At 44.2% G+C, this 16,630-nt stretch overlaps 1 protein-coding gene across 7 annotated transcripts in view; it reads left to right on the forward strand.

Annotated features, from left to right (window-relative positions):
* Positions 1-16,630, forward strand: part of PER3 (period circadian regulator 3) — a 64,462-nt gene that overhangs the window by 7,502 nt on the left and 40,330 nt on the right. For 5 of the 7 annotated variants that reach the window (XM_060088906.1, XM_060088905.1, XM_060088910.1 and 2 more), the window contains exons 6-13: positions 810-861; positions 4,804-4,946; positions 6,360-6,438; positions 8,740-8,846; positions 9,114-9,270; positions 13,419-13,524; positions 14,463-14,591; positions 15,026-15,152. In XM_060088906.1, coding sequence (XP_059944889.1) covers positions 810-861; positions 4,804-4,946; positions 6,360-6,438; positions 8,740-8,846; positions 9,114-9,270; positions 13,419-13,524; positions 14,463-14,591; positions 15,026-15,152 — 900 coding nt within the window. The remainder of the gene's footprint in view (positions 1-809; positions 862-4,803; positions 4,947-6,359; positions 6,439-8,739; positions 8,847-9,113; positions 9,271-13,418; positions 13,525-14,462; positions 14,592-15,025; positions 15,153-16,630) is intronic. The other 2 variants (XM_060088907.1, XM_060088909.1) reach the window with 1 other exon arrangement.

Below are 16,630 nucleotides of genomic sequence, written 5' to 3' on the forward strand. Positions count from 1 at the left end.
ATATTTTTTTAAAAACATCTCCTTGGTTGTAAACATTTCCTTGGTTTCTGTAACTGAAAACTTTTCACTCCAGTGAATAAATGCCCAAAAGATATATATTTAGGGAGTTCTACCAGACGAAATAAAGTAATCAACAAACACTTGGAAATAAGTTCAGTTTCCTAAGATGGGCAAATTTCAGTGTTTCTGAATTACCACCTCACACATCAATAAAATAAATGTGAAGTCAATAAAATTGAAGCAAAACCTTTGGCATGAGGGGTGTGAGAAAGTGTTATTAATGACACTGAATTGGTACCATCTGCTGGAGCTAAGTTTGCCAATATATGATGAGAGTCATGAAATGATATCATCTGATCTGGGAACACAGCTCTGGGGAATTTGTCCAAGGAAAGAAATGTATGTATCCTCTACCTGAAAGCTCTAAGTAATCTGAATTCCCAGTTTTTGAGACGTGTCCAAACTATTACAGGGGAATAGAATATTACCAGCGAAATAATTGTGTCGCAGGCTGATTACGTTGACATTTGAAGCAGTGAGTCCGGGCAGGAGCAGAAATGCAGACAGGACTGCAGGGGGTGACAGGGAGAGGCCTCGGTCAGGTGCTCTCAGGGTCTCACCTGAGGGTTACTGTTCAACACGAAAAAGCCCTGGGAAAATACTGGATGGAACTAGACCTTAGTGAGGGAGGAGAGTCCTGTTTTAATCAAGAGCAGCTCTGTCCCTGAAAAGAGTCTCCCGTTTGTACAGTGACAGTCTGGGAAGGAGCCGCATGGGGGTGGGACACTGACACGTGTGTTTGTTTCCAGCAGCCTCACGCTATGAATTCGCTCCAGTGAAATCCTTTTTCTGCAGGATCCGGTGAGTGTGGGAGCTCCTGGAGGCCGGGAACAGTGCAGTGGGCTCTGGTTTTACTTTATTTTTTATTTATTTATTTTTATTTTTATTTTTTTATTGACTGTATAGTTGATTTACAATGTTTCAGCTGTACAGCAAAGTGGTTCAGTTATACATATGTGTGTGTGTGTGTGAATATATACATATATATATATACACATATATACATATATATATTCTTTTTCAGATTCTTTTCCATTATTGGTTATTACAAGATATTAAATATAGTTCCCTGTGCTATAAAGTAGGTCCTTGTTTATCTGTTTTATATATGGTAGTCCTTATCTGTTAATCCCAAATTCCAAATTTATCCCTCTGATTTTATTTGGCACTTATTTTGATGCTTTATTCAGCTAGGGCTGTTGTGGATACAAAAGACAAGACTTGGTTCTTGCTACAAGGAGTTTGTATTTTGATTGAGGAGAAGATACATGTACTTATGAGAAAAGTAGATAATAATGCAATAGGGGAAGAGACCAGAAAGATCATTCTTAACCCAGGGGCATGTGAAAGTTACTGGACATGAAATATACTTTCAGATGACAGTTTTTTTGGGCTGTTTTGTTTCTGTTTGTTTTTTGTTTTTCAGTCACATTTAAACTTAATTTTTGAAATGTTGAACAACCTGAAAGAAAGCAAGATAGGTATATTTATGAGGACTTAAAAGGTCCAGTGACAGTGAACTAGGAGAAAAGAGATCAAAATTTTAATAGTAGTTGATTTCTGGTAGGGTTTATTAGTGATTTTTATTTTCTCTTCCAAATTTACTGTGATATGTTAATGTTACTTTCAAAGTAAAAAGAAAAAATGGTTTTAAATGACGTCATGATCACCAACAGTAGTATTGAGGTTACTGAATGCTCTTGATATGAGGGGAAGAGAAATCCTTGTAACGGATCATTCAGACACTCCATGGAACTGCGGGGGACTCGTGCTAAGAGTATTCGAATGCTTGGGGAGGGATAACCTGGAAAGGTGTGCGTGTGCGGGAAGGGCCGTGTCGGTTCTTTCTGTCACTCGCAGGTGAGTTGTTGGCTATGAAGGTCTGAGAGCAGTGCCTGCCGCGTAGCAAGCGCTCGGTGTGTTGGTTATGTTGGTAAATATTTTCAGGTGCCTTTCCTGAGCCAGGCACTGTTACGGGTGCTGGGATCAAAACAAAGTTCTGCCCTCATGGACCTTAGGTTCTGTAGCGGGGGAGACCAGTAATAAACAGCTGTCTAAATGTACACGTGTTGGCTGTGATAAGTTGTATGTAGAACAGAAAAGCAGAGTACGGGGGTCCTGGGCAGTGGTTGCTGGTGTGCTCAGGGTGGTCAAGGCACTCTTCTCTAATGAGAAGCCTGAATGGGGCCAGAGGCCTGAAGGAGGTGAGGGAGCAAGCTGTACGCGTGTCTGAGAGAAGAGCGGTCCAGGCCAGTGCAAAGGCCCTGGGGCAGAGCACGCCCAGCCTGTGGGTGGTGGCGGGGGGGGCGGGGAGGGAGGGTGGAAGAAGATGAGGAAGCAGAGGCCAGACTGTGGGGCGTTTTGACTTCTGAATGAAATGTTTGCTTCAGGGTAGCCACTGAATTATTTTTAAAACTTTGGGAATTTTCAAAATAATATAAAAGTAGAGAAAAATAGGACAATGAACTGATGGGCACTGATCGTTCAGCATTAATAACTTTAACCTCGTGGCCAGTCCTGTGTCCTCTGTGCCGCCACCTCAGTCCCCCCATCCCCCATCTCATGACTCTGAAGCAAATCTGAGCGCTCTCGTCATTTCCTCCATCACTATTTTAGAATCTCATCCTAAAGAGAAGGTTCTCCTCGTGCCTCGAGGTGCTCCCACTGTCCCTCTCTGGCCAGCGGGAGCCGCTGGTTAGCTAGGCTAACTAGGTTAGTTCCTGGCCCGGTGACAGTCCCCAGTGGTTTTGACCACTTCCTTTCTTTCAGATTTGCTGTCCTAGGCTCAACCTAGACGGTTCCTGCCCCAGACCTGGGTCCATCATTTCTTCAGTATCCCCCATTCCTTGTGCCAGGAAATAGCATGGCTCACCTGGAGGCCAAATCTGGGTGGGTGGTTGTTGCCATACGGTTGTTGCTTCAGGACCGTTCAGTGGGTGGGGATAGGGCATTTTCATTTCTTAGAAGGAAATGTCATTGATTACGGAAGGCTCACGTCGGGTGCCGTGCAGAAGGTCCTGTGCTGGGGTGGGAGGTTGGAGCAGGCCGGGGCGGGGGGGCGGGCGGGCATGGCGCTGATGCGGTGCAGTTGGGAGATGGCGGGTCCTGGACCAGGCGGTGGAGGTGGAGGTGGAGACGCTTTCGATCTTCTGGGTATTTCTGTAGGGGAGACCTAGCAGCATATACGGGTGGGTTAGTTTCGGGTGCGAGATAGAAGGAGTCGTCAGGTGACGTGGGAGTCTTGGCTGAAGGTGCCGTGTATTGGGGAGGAGGAAACTGCAGGACAAGCAGCTGCCTGGAGAGCAGAGGGGAGAGCGTGTGCCTTAGTCTTAGGTGAGCGTGCAGTGTCGACTAGAAATCTGCCTCGTGATGTTGACGAGGCGTTGGTCCAGGAGCCCGGGGTTCAGGGGAGGAGGCCGGGCTAGAGACAGATGTGCAGGTCATCGGTGTATAGATGGCACTGAGAAGCTGAGGATGGGATGAGCCTGGAGAAAGCACACACAGAAATGGGAGGGAAGCTGCTAGCACAAGTACAGATGCTCGCAGGGGAGTGCCAGGAGAAGGCGCTCTTCTGAGCGGTGACCTAGGAAGCAGGGTCACGGCTGAGAGCGGAGAAGTGACAGGAGATGCTGGAGTTAGAGGAGAGAAGAGAGCGGGAGGGCGGCCAGAGACCCCCGAACGTCCACGCTCATGATGGTCGGCGAGGAGAGGTGTGATGGGCAGAAACGGGGGAGCGTGAAATACAGGTTGGGACGTTCGGGCAGATCCAAGTGGAAACGTCTTCCAGGCAGCCAGGCTGATGAAACAGGGTGGGCATCTGTGTGCTTGTTGCAGACCCCTCGCCCCCGGGGAGCCTCCTGAGAGGGAGCGAGCAGCCTCCGCGCCGGTTGGCCGAGAGGGTCCAGCCCCGCCATCTCCCTGTAGCTGGGCACCGTGGGTGATGCTGAGCCGCACACCAGGCCTGCGCCGGGCAGCAGAGCAGCTGAAGCGGTGGGACTGAATCGGTCATTTGAACGAGGGCGTAGGAAGGGCTGATGGAGGGCCGGCTTGGGGGCGCGATCCCAGGGGGCCTTGTTTCCCGCCATGTGGTACTTGGTTAAGACACACGAGGCAAGACAGGTGGCTGTGCCTTCCCCTCTTCCCAGCAGGAGCAGAAAGTCACACTGAAATTAGTGAGCGGTTCACACTCACCTTGGTGAGCCGGCTCTCCAGAAAGCCTCCTACTCATCCAAGAACAAACGAGTCTCATTGCCCGTGGCTATTGAAAATTTAAACTAACGTGTCCCTCCTTTTAAAAATAAATATGTTTTGGACTTCGCTGGTGGCGCAGTGGTTAAGAATCCACCTGCCAATGCAGGGGACACGGGCTTGAGCCCTGGTCCGGGAAGATCCCACATGCTGCAGAGCAACTAAGCCCATGAGCCACAACTACTGAGCCCGTGAGCCACAACTACTGAAGCCCATGCACCTAGAGCCCGTGCTCCATAACAAGAGAAGCCACTGCAATGAGAAGCCCGCGCACCGCAATGAAGAGTAGACACCGCTTGCCGCAACTAGAGAAAGCCTGCGCGCAGCAACGAAGACCCAACACAGCCAAAATAAATAAATAAATATGTCTATACATTTTAGATTTAGACACGTCTCTCTTGGAAATTACCAACAAAACATTTTCCCCGGCCTTGTTTGACGGTGGACTAAGTGAACAGGTCAGGACTGGTACTAAACCATTTTTCTTCTCTTCAGTGGAGGTGAAGCCCGGGAGCTGGGGCAGCCTCACTGCCCGTTCCGGATGATCCCCTGTTTGATTCATGTGCACAGCTCGGCCCGCCCGGAACCTGAGCCCTGCTGTCTTACGCTGGTGGAGAAGATTCATTCTGGTTACGAAGGTAGGTCAGGAGCGCCTGCGTTTAGGTCAGACGTGACGTGTCAGCACAGCAGAAAGGAGCACGTGAAAGCCTGTTTGCTGCAGCCACTGTCTTCAGCCTGGCCCTGAGCTGATTTTCCCTGACGTCTCTGTTTGCTGACCTGGACTTCCTGTGTGGTCATCTCCTTTAAGGACAGCATGGCCCAGGGGTCTGAGCATAGACCTGGCCAGAGATGCACAGTCTTCTAATCTGGTGACCATCCTGTGGCCTTTTGCTTCTGTCTTGTGTGACAGAAGAGCATTGAAATTGTTGCATACAGAGGTCACAAGAATGAATTTATATTTTTTAAGTGTTTTGAAAGCCCCCTGAGTAAAAAGTATAATTTATGTCTTCCAGTGGCAGAACAACATTGCTAAAATCATATATCAATACAGAAGCAGCTTCCATTTATCATTTGAAATTACAGTTGGTTCTGCTGTAATGTGACATGTGCTTTCCTAAAACTTAACATCCTGTACAAATAAATTCACACAAACCACAGGGCTTATGGAAAAAATGAGTTTAGGGGCACAACACTCAGTAACCATACATTAAAAATAAGACGGGAATCTCATAAAATGGTAACACGGTGTGACACATTAAATGATGAAGAAATGCACAACTGATACAATAAATGCGGCTCGCCGCAGCGGAAAAGCCCTGCAGTTTGCTGTGGACATGGGTGTTGGGAGGGCTGCAGCTTGTGCATTACTGTGAGGAGCGAGGGGAAGGCGGACTGAAATCAGAGGGAAAGTTCCGTCACCAGGTTGGACGGGCGTGGCTCAGGGCACACCTGGTGAACAGAGGCTGCAGGTGGATGTTTCAGGTGTGTGCATGTTTCTTCACGTTCCTAAGTGACTCCATTCAACTAGCTGCTCTTTTCTGCATTCACCTCGTGTTTCTTGCAAATGAAATCGTGCGTAAGCAAATGCAGAATTAGTGTCATGCTCAAATCGTTCCCTTACGTATTAATCACTACATTGTCAAAGCAGACTGTAGTAACACTGACGGTGCCAATTTTATTACAGATTAAATACGTCCCTATTGTACTGACGTTTCACATCCTATTTGCTTAGTTGTATTCAACCACTAAATATGATGAAACATTTTTGTCCTGAACCCTAAATGACCCCAGCTTTGACTGTTAGATTGTAATGGGTAAGCTATTTGATGTACACAGACTTTCTGTCTGTTTAAAATTAACTTTAGTAGGCACCACGTTTTGACCTAATTAAAATGTGGTTAATAATGAAAGTTATTAGCTTTGGCTGCTCAGAGGCCAGGTCCCTAGGTGAGATTTCTGCCATGGCATATAGAGTTTGTTCCCTCTTTAATATGTTAAGTGGATAGTTAATTAGGTATCTGCCTTTAAACCAGTCTTTCTGGTTTCCATAGCTCCTCGAATCCCAGTGGATAAAAGAATTTTTACCACAACACACACCCCCGGGTGTGTTTTTCTTGAAATAGATGAAAGGTAAGTACTTCTTTAAGCCTAAAAGAAATTTGTTTCTGAAAATAAATGAAAATATTTAAAAGTTTACATAACGTTTAACATATGTTAAACGTAACGTGATAGAGCTGAATCTATTCATTTGCACATTTGAGTTTTGTTAGTTGAAATTTGTGTTTTGTAAATTTTTTTTAATTTTTATTTATTTTCCTTATATATATATTTTTGACTGCGTCAGGTCTTAGTTGCGGCACACGGGGTCTTTGTTCAGGCACACAGGATCTCTTCGTTTCATCGTGCGGGCTTCTCTCTATTTGCGGCGTGTGGGTTCCAGAGCGCGTGGGCTTTGTAGTTTGCGGCATGCAAGCTGTCTCACTGAGGTGTACTGAGCTCAGTAGTTGTGGCGCACGGGCTTAGTTGCCCCGCGGCATGTAAGATCTTAGTTCCCGGACCAGGGCTCAAACCTGTGTCCCCTGCATTGGAAGGCGGATTCTTTACCACTGGACCACCAGGGAAGTCCCGTGTTGTGTAAATTTTTAATGTAAATATCTTGCATGTTATAGTGCTAAGATTTACACATTGTCATATTTATTTCAAAGCTTTAGGAAAGTCAGAAATTATTTTTCCAGTTTGCACAAGAGGACAATGAACGTGGACCACATAGTATTAGATGACTGTGGTCCAAATGAGACCATGACTCTGACCTCCAAGTCCTATTCCAGTGTTATTTCCACTAGGCAGGTGCTTCCCAAACAGTTTATGATGAATTTTTATTAGTCTGAAGTGAGGGGGGAAAAGAGAAAGAAAAATAAGGGAGATTCTTTGTGTGTGTGAAGAACTGTTACTTATTTTGAACTTAACGTCCTTCCTGCTTTTTTTTTTTGGTTATTAAAATAGTCTTTCTTATTTAAAGAGTTAGTGACAGTACATAATAGTTGTTGCTTATTGTTGTTTTTTTAATACCTTTATTTGGAAAAATAAAACATTGTTATCCCCTGTTCGTACCCTCCATTTCCCCCCGCATTTATTTAAAAATTTTACTTATTTGTGAAATCTGAAAATCTGAGAACCAATGTACCGTACCACAGATAAGCATAAGCAAAAATGTCAAAAAACCTGGCACAGTTATGATAGTTATTAATTTTGGTGTTTTTTGTTTTGTTTTGTTTTGTTTTTGTGGTACATGGGCCTCTCACTGTTGTGGCCTCTCCCGTTGCAGAGCACAGGCTCCGGACGCGCAGGCTCAGCAGCCATGGCTCACAGGCCCAGCCGCTCCACGGCACGTGGGATCTTCCCGGACCAGGGCACGAACCCGTGTCCCCTGCATTAGCAGGCGGACTCTCAACCACTGCGCCACCAGGGAAGCCCTTAATTTTGGTTTTTAAAAAATTTTAACATACAGGGAATTCCCTGGTGGTCCAGTGGTTAGGACGCCATGCTTTCACTGCCGAGGGCCCAGGTTCAATCCCTGGTCGGGGAACGAAGATCCCACAGGCCGAGTGATGCGGCAAAAAAAAAAAAAAAAAGCTTAAAAAAATTTTTTAACATTTGGAAATGGGTTTATTACCTATTTATTACCATTTAGTTACCCTGAAACTAAACAGTAATTAATGAGATACTTTATATAATATAATCTGTAGAAAGTAAGAAAATTTTTGCTGAAGTTATTCTGAAGACAGCTTAAGTTTATTGCATTAGAAAGTATTTTTGAATTTGTACACATAGAAAAAGTTTTTGGAGTCAGTTTTGTCTAAATCATCTTGAGTGTCTGTACGTCAGAATTTTCCCATGAACCTTTATCCTACAAATGGCTTTGTGACTGGTTGTCTATTTGATATCACCTTTCAGGAGACATTGTCTTTGTATAATTTTAATTATTCTGTTTAAATTTGTAGTCTGCTTTATTCATTTAACATCATAAGTACTTCTATGTTGTAATGTGATCTTTGTAGACTTTTTAAAAGGCAGCGAAATGGAGGGCATCAGAGACCTTTGAGGAACTTGTTAACAATATAGACTCCTAGTCTTACCACAGAAATTCTGATTTAGTAAGCTTGCGGTGAGCCTGCAAATCTGTTTTTTTTAGAAGTTTCACAGGTGATTTTGATGCAATATGTCAAATGACCAACACTTCTTAGATTGTGTATCTATTTCCCCACAATATAGGCACTTGGGTGGTTTGTAGCATTTATAAATGCTGTAATGAACATCTTTTGCATACCCTTTGTCATATTTAGAGTTTAGCTGAAAAGTACTGTTGGAAGTATATAAGGTATGAGTTACTTGGTGCGTGTGACATGCTGCCTGTGCTGTGTCTGTGCTCAGAGCAGTGCCTTTGCTGGGTTACCTACCTCAGGATCTGATTGGAACATCCATCCTGACATACCTGCACCCGGAAGATCGTTCTCTGATGGTCACCATACACCAAAAAAGTAAGGACCTACTTCCTTATAGGAGGACTTTTTTTTTTCATTGATCTTTTTAAGTTTGTCATTTCATTTCTCACTAGAGGGTTTCACAAGCTCTAATCGTTAGAGCTTAACCTTTAACCAGGTAAGCAATGTATTGGAACTGCTGAAACAATTTTTTTTTCTATTTTGACATTCTAAAACATTTACAAATAAATGCCTTTAAAAAAGACATTTGTAATCAATATCCGTGTTAAATAAATTCTAATTTTGTTTTATTATTTTATATAGTCTTGAAGTATGCAGGCCATCTTCCCTTTGAACATTCACCCATTAGATTTTGTTCTCAAAATGGGGATTACATCGTATTGGATTCCAGTTGGTCCAGCTTTGTGAACCCATGGAGCCGGAAGGTTTCTTTCATCATCGGTCGGCATAAAGTGCGAACGTAAGTCAATCAGTTTGCGTATTTTCTAAAAAATCTTTTTCCAAATAATGTTCTTTGGCCCATTGATTCCCCTTTGAATCAACTGACATGTGAACTAAACAAAGGACAGGTTTTTTTCAGTGCTTCTGGAAGACAGTTTGGCAATAAGTATCAAGGGCTTTATAAGATTTCTACCTCCTTGGCCTAACGATTCCCTTATCGGAATATTCCAAAGAAGCCGAAATACAGAAAGCCTTATAAAGAAAAGACAGATTTTGCAGCATTTTTAAATTGTAATAGCTTAAATGTCTATCATTAAGTAGATTCTGAAATATCTGCTTGACATGTTATTATATTGGTCAATAAAAATTTTTACAGAGAGTATATAACTTGGGAAATTCATATATTAGATGATGTAAAAAGCAGCATACAGAAGTTTTTATACAGTATGATTGTAATTATGTTTAAAACACGAACACTATGAAATAGGAAAAAGAAGATTAGAAGGAAATAAAATATACATTTTGGTTATGTGTGGATAGTGGGATTTTGGGTGAAGTTTTGTTTTTTTTCCTTTTCTGAATTTTAAGGTTCTCTTTAGTGAGCATGTAAAATTTTTTATATCAGCCTTCTGCTGTCAAATTCCACTTATTTGTGTCAATTTTATTAAATCTTTTTTTTTTTTGATGTGGACCATTTTTAAAGTCTTCGTTGAATTTGTTACAATATTGCATCTCTCTTATGTTTTGTTTTCTTTGGCCTCGAGGCATGTGGGATCTTAGCTCCCCGACCAGGGGTTGAACCTGCACCCCCTGCATTGGAAGGCAAAGTCTTTAACCACTGGACCACCAGTGAAGTCCCTAAATCTTTATTTTTAATATTTAAATTCTTTCATATTTATTCTCCTGCCAGCATGGCTGACCCAAGCCTGCTTGATTGTTGTTACCTGTCCATATAACAACCTTGCAAAATGGATCCAGAGCAACCTGGACCACGGTTCTTGTAATCTGAGATACTCCTAGTCCCTGGACTTCGTGGTCCATGTAAAATTGACCTATAGGTTTCTCAACCGGCCCATCCCATAAGTTTCCTTTTGATGTCTATTTCTTTTAAGAGTGGAAATTATACTTAACTCTTCAGTGTCATGCTGAGATTGAGCAACTCTGTCTTTTGTATTTTGTTATACAACTTTGTACACAGAAGCATAAAACTTCTGTGTACAGAACAGTACATCTCCCAGTAAGAGTATTTTATTACGTGTTATATTGTGATAGAGTGATGTTTTGGCCATGGTGAGATAGGCCTCAGGTTGCTCTGACCTTGTTGTGCTCCAGGGTTTGGCTTCTCAGCAGAGCAGGTCTGCTGCTTTAATGGAAGAATCAGGCTCCTTGCCGCCCTGACTCATGAGGCTGATTTATGGTAGAAAACTAACTGGATAATTGAGGTAACGAATATGACTGCCAAGGAAGTGCTATTCATGCTGCTCAGAAAGGACTTTTTTTTTCCCCAGTAGGGAGACCTCTTGGGAAATGAAAATAAAATCAGATGGTTGGGGACTTCACTGGTGGTCCAGTGGCTTAGACTCCGCCCTACCAATACAGGGGGCCCGGGTTTGATCCCTGGTCCGAGAACTAGATCCCACATGCCGCAACTCAAAAAAGGTCCCGCGTGCCACAATTAAGACCCGGCACGGCCAAATAAATAAATAGATAAATATTTTTCAAAAATCAGATGGTTGCTTAGGATGAATATAAGAAACCCCAAAGCAAGTACAGTTCCTCTGATGAGATGTCCATCTGGGTGTCTGTTGACCGGTCTGAGTACCTCCCTGTCAGTGCTAGAGGTGCATCCTAGATTCATTCTCCAAGCCATCCTTTCAGCTCTTTGATTAAAAATATATGGAATAAACCGACATATTAGTACTCCCAATGTTTTCAGTGTTTTTTAAAATTACACCAATAATTGCATCTCAAGATCCAGGATTATATGAGGGGGAGAGTTTAGAGGCTAGTAGGTATTAATTTCTCTCATCGAACCGTAATTATCTATTTACTGTTTATAAAATTATTTTAATGCATTTATTCCTTCAGTAAGTGTTTACGGCCACCTGCTGAGTCAGGCGTTGTGCTAGGCTGAGGCTGAGGTTATAAACAGAACAGACGTTCCCTTTGCCGCCCACCGTGTATGGGAGAACGGAAAACAGCAATGGCACTGTGACGCGCAAGCAGAGTTTTGGAAAGTGTGACAGTTGAAGTAGGGAGGGGGCTATGGGCGTGTCCGGCTCTCTCCAGGTCCTTCCCAGCAGCTCTGTGGGAAGGGAGGCTAGCTGCCGTTACCTCTGATTTTACAAAAAAAAAACAAACCCAAACAAACCCGCATTATGTGAAACGGAGTCACTTTCCCGGCGATCACGGAGGCAGGACGTTGCAAAGTGGAGACGGACACCAGATTTCCTTCTTTACTCCTAGACCGGTTTCCTGACGTCCGCCGCCGCCGCCAACGCTTCATGCCGAGCTTGACACCATTTGATGAAGGCGGTGAATCCTTTGAGTTCTGTAATTGGTGATTAAAAGCCCAACTTGGTTTTGTCGGAAGGGTCACCCCTGGGAACATCCACATCTCATAGCACAAAGCAGAACGTTCTGTTTCCACTCAGCATTGCACTTGAACAGCAGCCCAGACGCCTCTGGAAGACATTCAGGCTCACAGCACACGGGGATGCACTTTAGCCCCCAGGGACCCCCCTTTGACTCGGCCACGCTTTTACATGCCGGGCCCGTGGGAGGAGCTAACGGAGCGTGGGAGGAGCCTGACTCCCAGCGGCAGGTGGGGGAGGGCGAGGGCGAGGGCGGGGGCGGGGGCGGGGGCGGGGGCGGGGACGGAGGACAGGAGGGGCACCTGAGACCTGAGACGTGCCAGTGTCAGGCTGTCGTCCAGGTGCAGCTGGCCCTCCGCGTCCCGCATCGCGGAGCCGGTGCCTCCGGACCGGGCCTGGCGCCTCCTAGGGTCTGGGGCGGGGGCCTGTGCCGGGGACGCGGCCTCTTCCTGACGCTTCCCGTGACCCCGCTGGCGTCCCGCCGTTCCTGTTAGGAGTTTGGGGAAGTGTTGCCGCGTGTCTGAGGTGTGAGAGGCAGCGTGCAGGACGCGTAACAGGAAAAGGAGGGAGAGCCGGCTCGGGGTTCGCGCGTGTGGCTTTAGGCGCGACCCGGCCGCCTGACCACGGCAACTCGGCAAGTTTCTTCACCTCTGCCGGGTTGATTCCTACCTCCCAGGGTCGCGAGGACTCAGGAGGTGACGTGTCTGGCCCACGGCACTTCCGATGTTAGCAGCACTCGTGAGACCGAAGTGCTGAGAGGCCGGACAGTGTGGTGGCCGAGAGCTTGCGGCCTGGAGCCGGGACTCTGGGCCCAGGGAGCACCTGGCAGGCCCGACAGCGGGGGACCTGAGCCGGGGTCTGGCCCAGGGAAGCGAGGAGGGGGTGCCTGGTGGAGCGGCTTGCACAGCGCCCGGCGCGTCGTAAGGGTGTAGAAAAATGTCACTGATTCTCGATGTGTGTTATAAAACAGCATAGAGGGGCCTAAGTGAATGTCAGTCGCTTGTCTTTGCTGCTCTTTCTGTTGACGTGTCTCCCTCTCACTGTATTCCGGTGGTAGATTTCAGATGCTCTAGAATTGGGGTATAAATAAGACTGAAGATTTTGTGGCAACCACATGTTCACCACGCGGGTGGGCTGCAGAATCATCTTTACTAGGTAGCTTGAGTGATGAGGTACATTAAGCATTCAGTGTGTTTGCCAAACTTAAGGTCCTAAAATTTCTCATAGCCGGTAGGTTACTCAGTTCATGTTAAATTCTGAGACCAGTAGCTGTTGAAGGTATTTTAGTAGCTAGGGGTATACCTACCACTTATTTTAAATTTATACAGATACAATAGAATGATTACAGCTGCAGAGAAACTAAAGAAGACAGTTAATACCTCATTTGTTTCCTAGGATTCTCTCTACCTCTATGAATAGAGTTTGAGCTTCATATTGTCTATATTTGGGGTTGAAGAGCTGCTTTGTAAAAGCATAGGTTTATTGTTTGAATTTTCTATTAAAAATCACTTTAGCCTTCGTTGTAAATGAACTTGAAATTGCCTGACTCAATCTTTCACTTGGCATCTTGTAGGAGTCCACTAAATGCGGATGTTTTTGCCACCAGAATAAAAAAGATGAACAGTAATGACAAAGACATAACAGAATTACAAGAACAAATTCACAGACTTCTCTTAGAGGTAAAGTGAGAGATTAAAAAAACAAACAAACATAATATTCCCATAATTGTCTTTAATTTTAACATTCAGTCTTAGTAAAGTCACTTCACAGAAATAAACCGTGAGGAGAGAGAAATCCTTACCCTCTACATTCCAGAAATTTTTGTCTTCCTCTTTCTGTTTTCAAATTAAATTTCATTAATCTTGTTTTCCTTTTTTCTGTATTAAATACACAGGACTTTTTGTAAGAATCCAATTTAAGAAGACAAACAGAGTCATAGGAAGCAATAAGATAGAGAAGTTATTTCTAAATGAGAGAATCCTTCTTGTATTCCAGACGCTGCCAGTGTTTTGGCTTCACTATTCTTTTTAAATAATTACAGTTTTAAAGGTGGGGAGAGGGGTGGCAGGTCTCTGTATCTCTAGTCATTATGAGCCAAAGTAGGAAAAACTGCCTGTTGAAAACAAATACCAAAATGCTTTCTACTAGAGAGTCAATCAGTAAACTTGTCAAGCATTTACTGATGGTGTCACTAAAACTGTTACCCAGTAGTGTTCAAAATGTCTTTCCTACAGTCTCTAGAGTTCATAAAGTATCTCTGAGGTTCTTGGGGAAAAGTACAGTACATATTTAATTTGTTCTGTCTATTCCAAACTCAGCATAAAGAGTTAGAGTTTATTTTCATGTTTTGTTAAATTTATTTACTGTGGCTTTAAAAACATTTGTTCTAGAAATACCCACCTAGACTAGAAAAGTAGGTTCTGCCCTTGAGAATTACTGAGATGAGAGAGGAATGTCTTTCACGTCAGCATCACCCTTCACACACCTCATTTAGGATTTCAGAAATTTTAATCTTAATTTTGTGATGACTGTAAGTAAGCTCAGAGATAGGTAATGCTGTGTCTCTCCCCTGACGGCCACATCACCTGGGGCTGCGACGGGCCCCTCTCTCTTGCAGCCCGTTCACGGGAGCACATCCAGTGGCTATGGAAGCCTGGGGAGCAGCGGGTCTCAGGAGCGTCACCTCAGCATCGCATCCTCCAGTGAGTCCAGCGGGCGCTGCGCGGAGGAGGTGCAGGAGGCACCGGTGAGCGAGCACACATGTGCTTCTGAGCATGTGCCCTTTTCTTCCTGTGTCGTTACCCGTAACGTGTCGGTGCTGGTTTTGTACCTCTACGCGTGTGGCTTCTTAGTTCTCGTCTGGAAGATCTGATCTGGTAATAGACATTCTGATCCATTCTGGTTTGGGAAAATGTCTCTAAAAAGAAAATATCACCTTTAGAAGGTGATATTTGGGTTAATTGTGTGCTTCCTAAAAATTAGCATGTTGTGGACAGATTGCTGTAAAGCTTCACTGCTCCTCGTGTGCTGTGGTGCAGCGGGAGACTGAATTAATGCTATTACTGTGCTTTCAGTCATTCTGTCTACAGAGAACCAAAAGTTAAATGTATTTCGTTTATGTATCTTTTAATGCACATTTTTGTAATCTTTGAAACATTGTTTATCATTCTTTTCCCTAAGTTGACTTTGCAGCAGGTCTATGCCAGTGTAAACAAAATAAAGAATCTAGGCCAGCAGCTGTACATCGAGTCAAGGGCCAAATCATCAAAGAAGCAAGTGATGGGGACCGGCCCAGGACAGCGTGGTGGTGAGTCAGCAGGGTCGCCCCGCCGCCCGCACGAAGCCACGACTCTGGGCTGCTGCTGTTCAGGTTTACGTGCCCAGATAACAAAAGTAACAGTACTACTACTACTAATAACAATGGCAGCAGCAGATACTGTCCCGAAAGCTAAACGGTATTAGAATGTAGTCACAGTGTACTTCTACTAAAGAATTGACTTTTCTGCTAATTCCACCCAATTCGTAGATTCCCTCCATATGAGCTATCTGTAAACCAAAAGAGGTGATTTTAGAATACATTTCAGATAACAAAGTATATTAAAATGATAATCCCTCCCTTTCATTTCAAACAGATGGAGAATGTTTGTGACCTAAATTGAATGAAAACTTGGCCTTTTTCTTGATTACATGTTTACTTTTCTCAAATATGAGGTAGGGAGCATCCCAGAGGAATTGAATCAGTCATGATAGTTGACGTTATTTTGAGAAGCTAACCTGCGTGCTTCTATATACAGAATTATATAGTTCTGTATATATAAAGTTTTATAATATAGAGGTCAAATTATGCTAACTTCTTAACTTAGATAACTTTCTCTTAATTTTTCTCCTTGAATGTTAATATCAATATAATTTGGGAAGTCATTATAGATTTTGGCCACCTAAATGTCATTGATGGTCCCTACCACTGTCAAATGTGGGTGTTCTACACAGTAGGGTGACAATTCTTCTCTAAAGTCAATAGTAATAATAGTAGCTGTACTTTTCAGGACTTGATATGATTGCCACAAGAAAAATATCAAACTGCTGCTCCTACAGGTGATATCACTGGGATCCCATAGGACACCCTCCAGATACACCAAGTCCTGTCCTTTAGTTTTCTGGGTTTTTATTCATCTCGGCAGGAGATTTCAAGTACTGTTTGTTTCTTTTGCTGTAGACGTAAGGGCACAAGGTAGAAATGACAACCTTTTTTGGTCCCGTGAAACCATCAGATCTCCCCCACAAAAGAATTTATCTTAAATAGCTTTCTTGTTGTGTATCATTCTTCCATATCCTGCCAGAGGACATTCTTTGCGGAGATTGTAATCTAAACTTTCTAGATGTTTTCTTCATTGTCTGATCCAGTCCGTGCGACTTGCTGCTGCCTTGGCCTGCGACCTCATGTTAGTGCCACAATCGTACACCCTGACCTCTGGAATTTCTTCTCAGGGTAGAAATCCTTTCTAACCTCCTTCTTTATTCCGTTTCTTATCACCTGTCATTGCATTGATCTCGTAATACCATCAGTACTGTTGTGGTTTGTTTTTTTTTTTGCGGTACGAGGGCCTCTCACTGTTGTGGCCTCTCCCGTTGTGAAGCACAGGCTCCAGACGTGCAGGCTCAGCGGCCATGGCTCACGGGCCTAGCTGCTCTGTGGCATGTGGGATCTTCCCGGACCGGGGCACGAACCCATATCCCGTACGTTGGCAGGCGGACTTTGAACCACTGCACCACCAGGGAAGCCCA

The sequence above is a fragment of the Mesoplodon densirostris genome, chromosome 2 (assembly GCF_025265405.1).
Source record: "Mesoplodon densirostris isolate mMesDen1 chromosome 2, mMesDen1 primary haplotype, whole genome shotgun sequence".
NCBI lineage: Eukaryota > Metazoa > Chordata > Mammalia > Artiodactyla > Ziphiidae > Mesoplodon > Mesoplodon densirostris.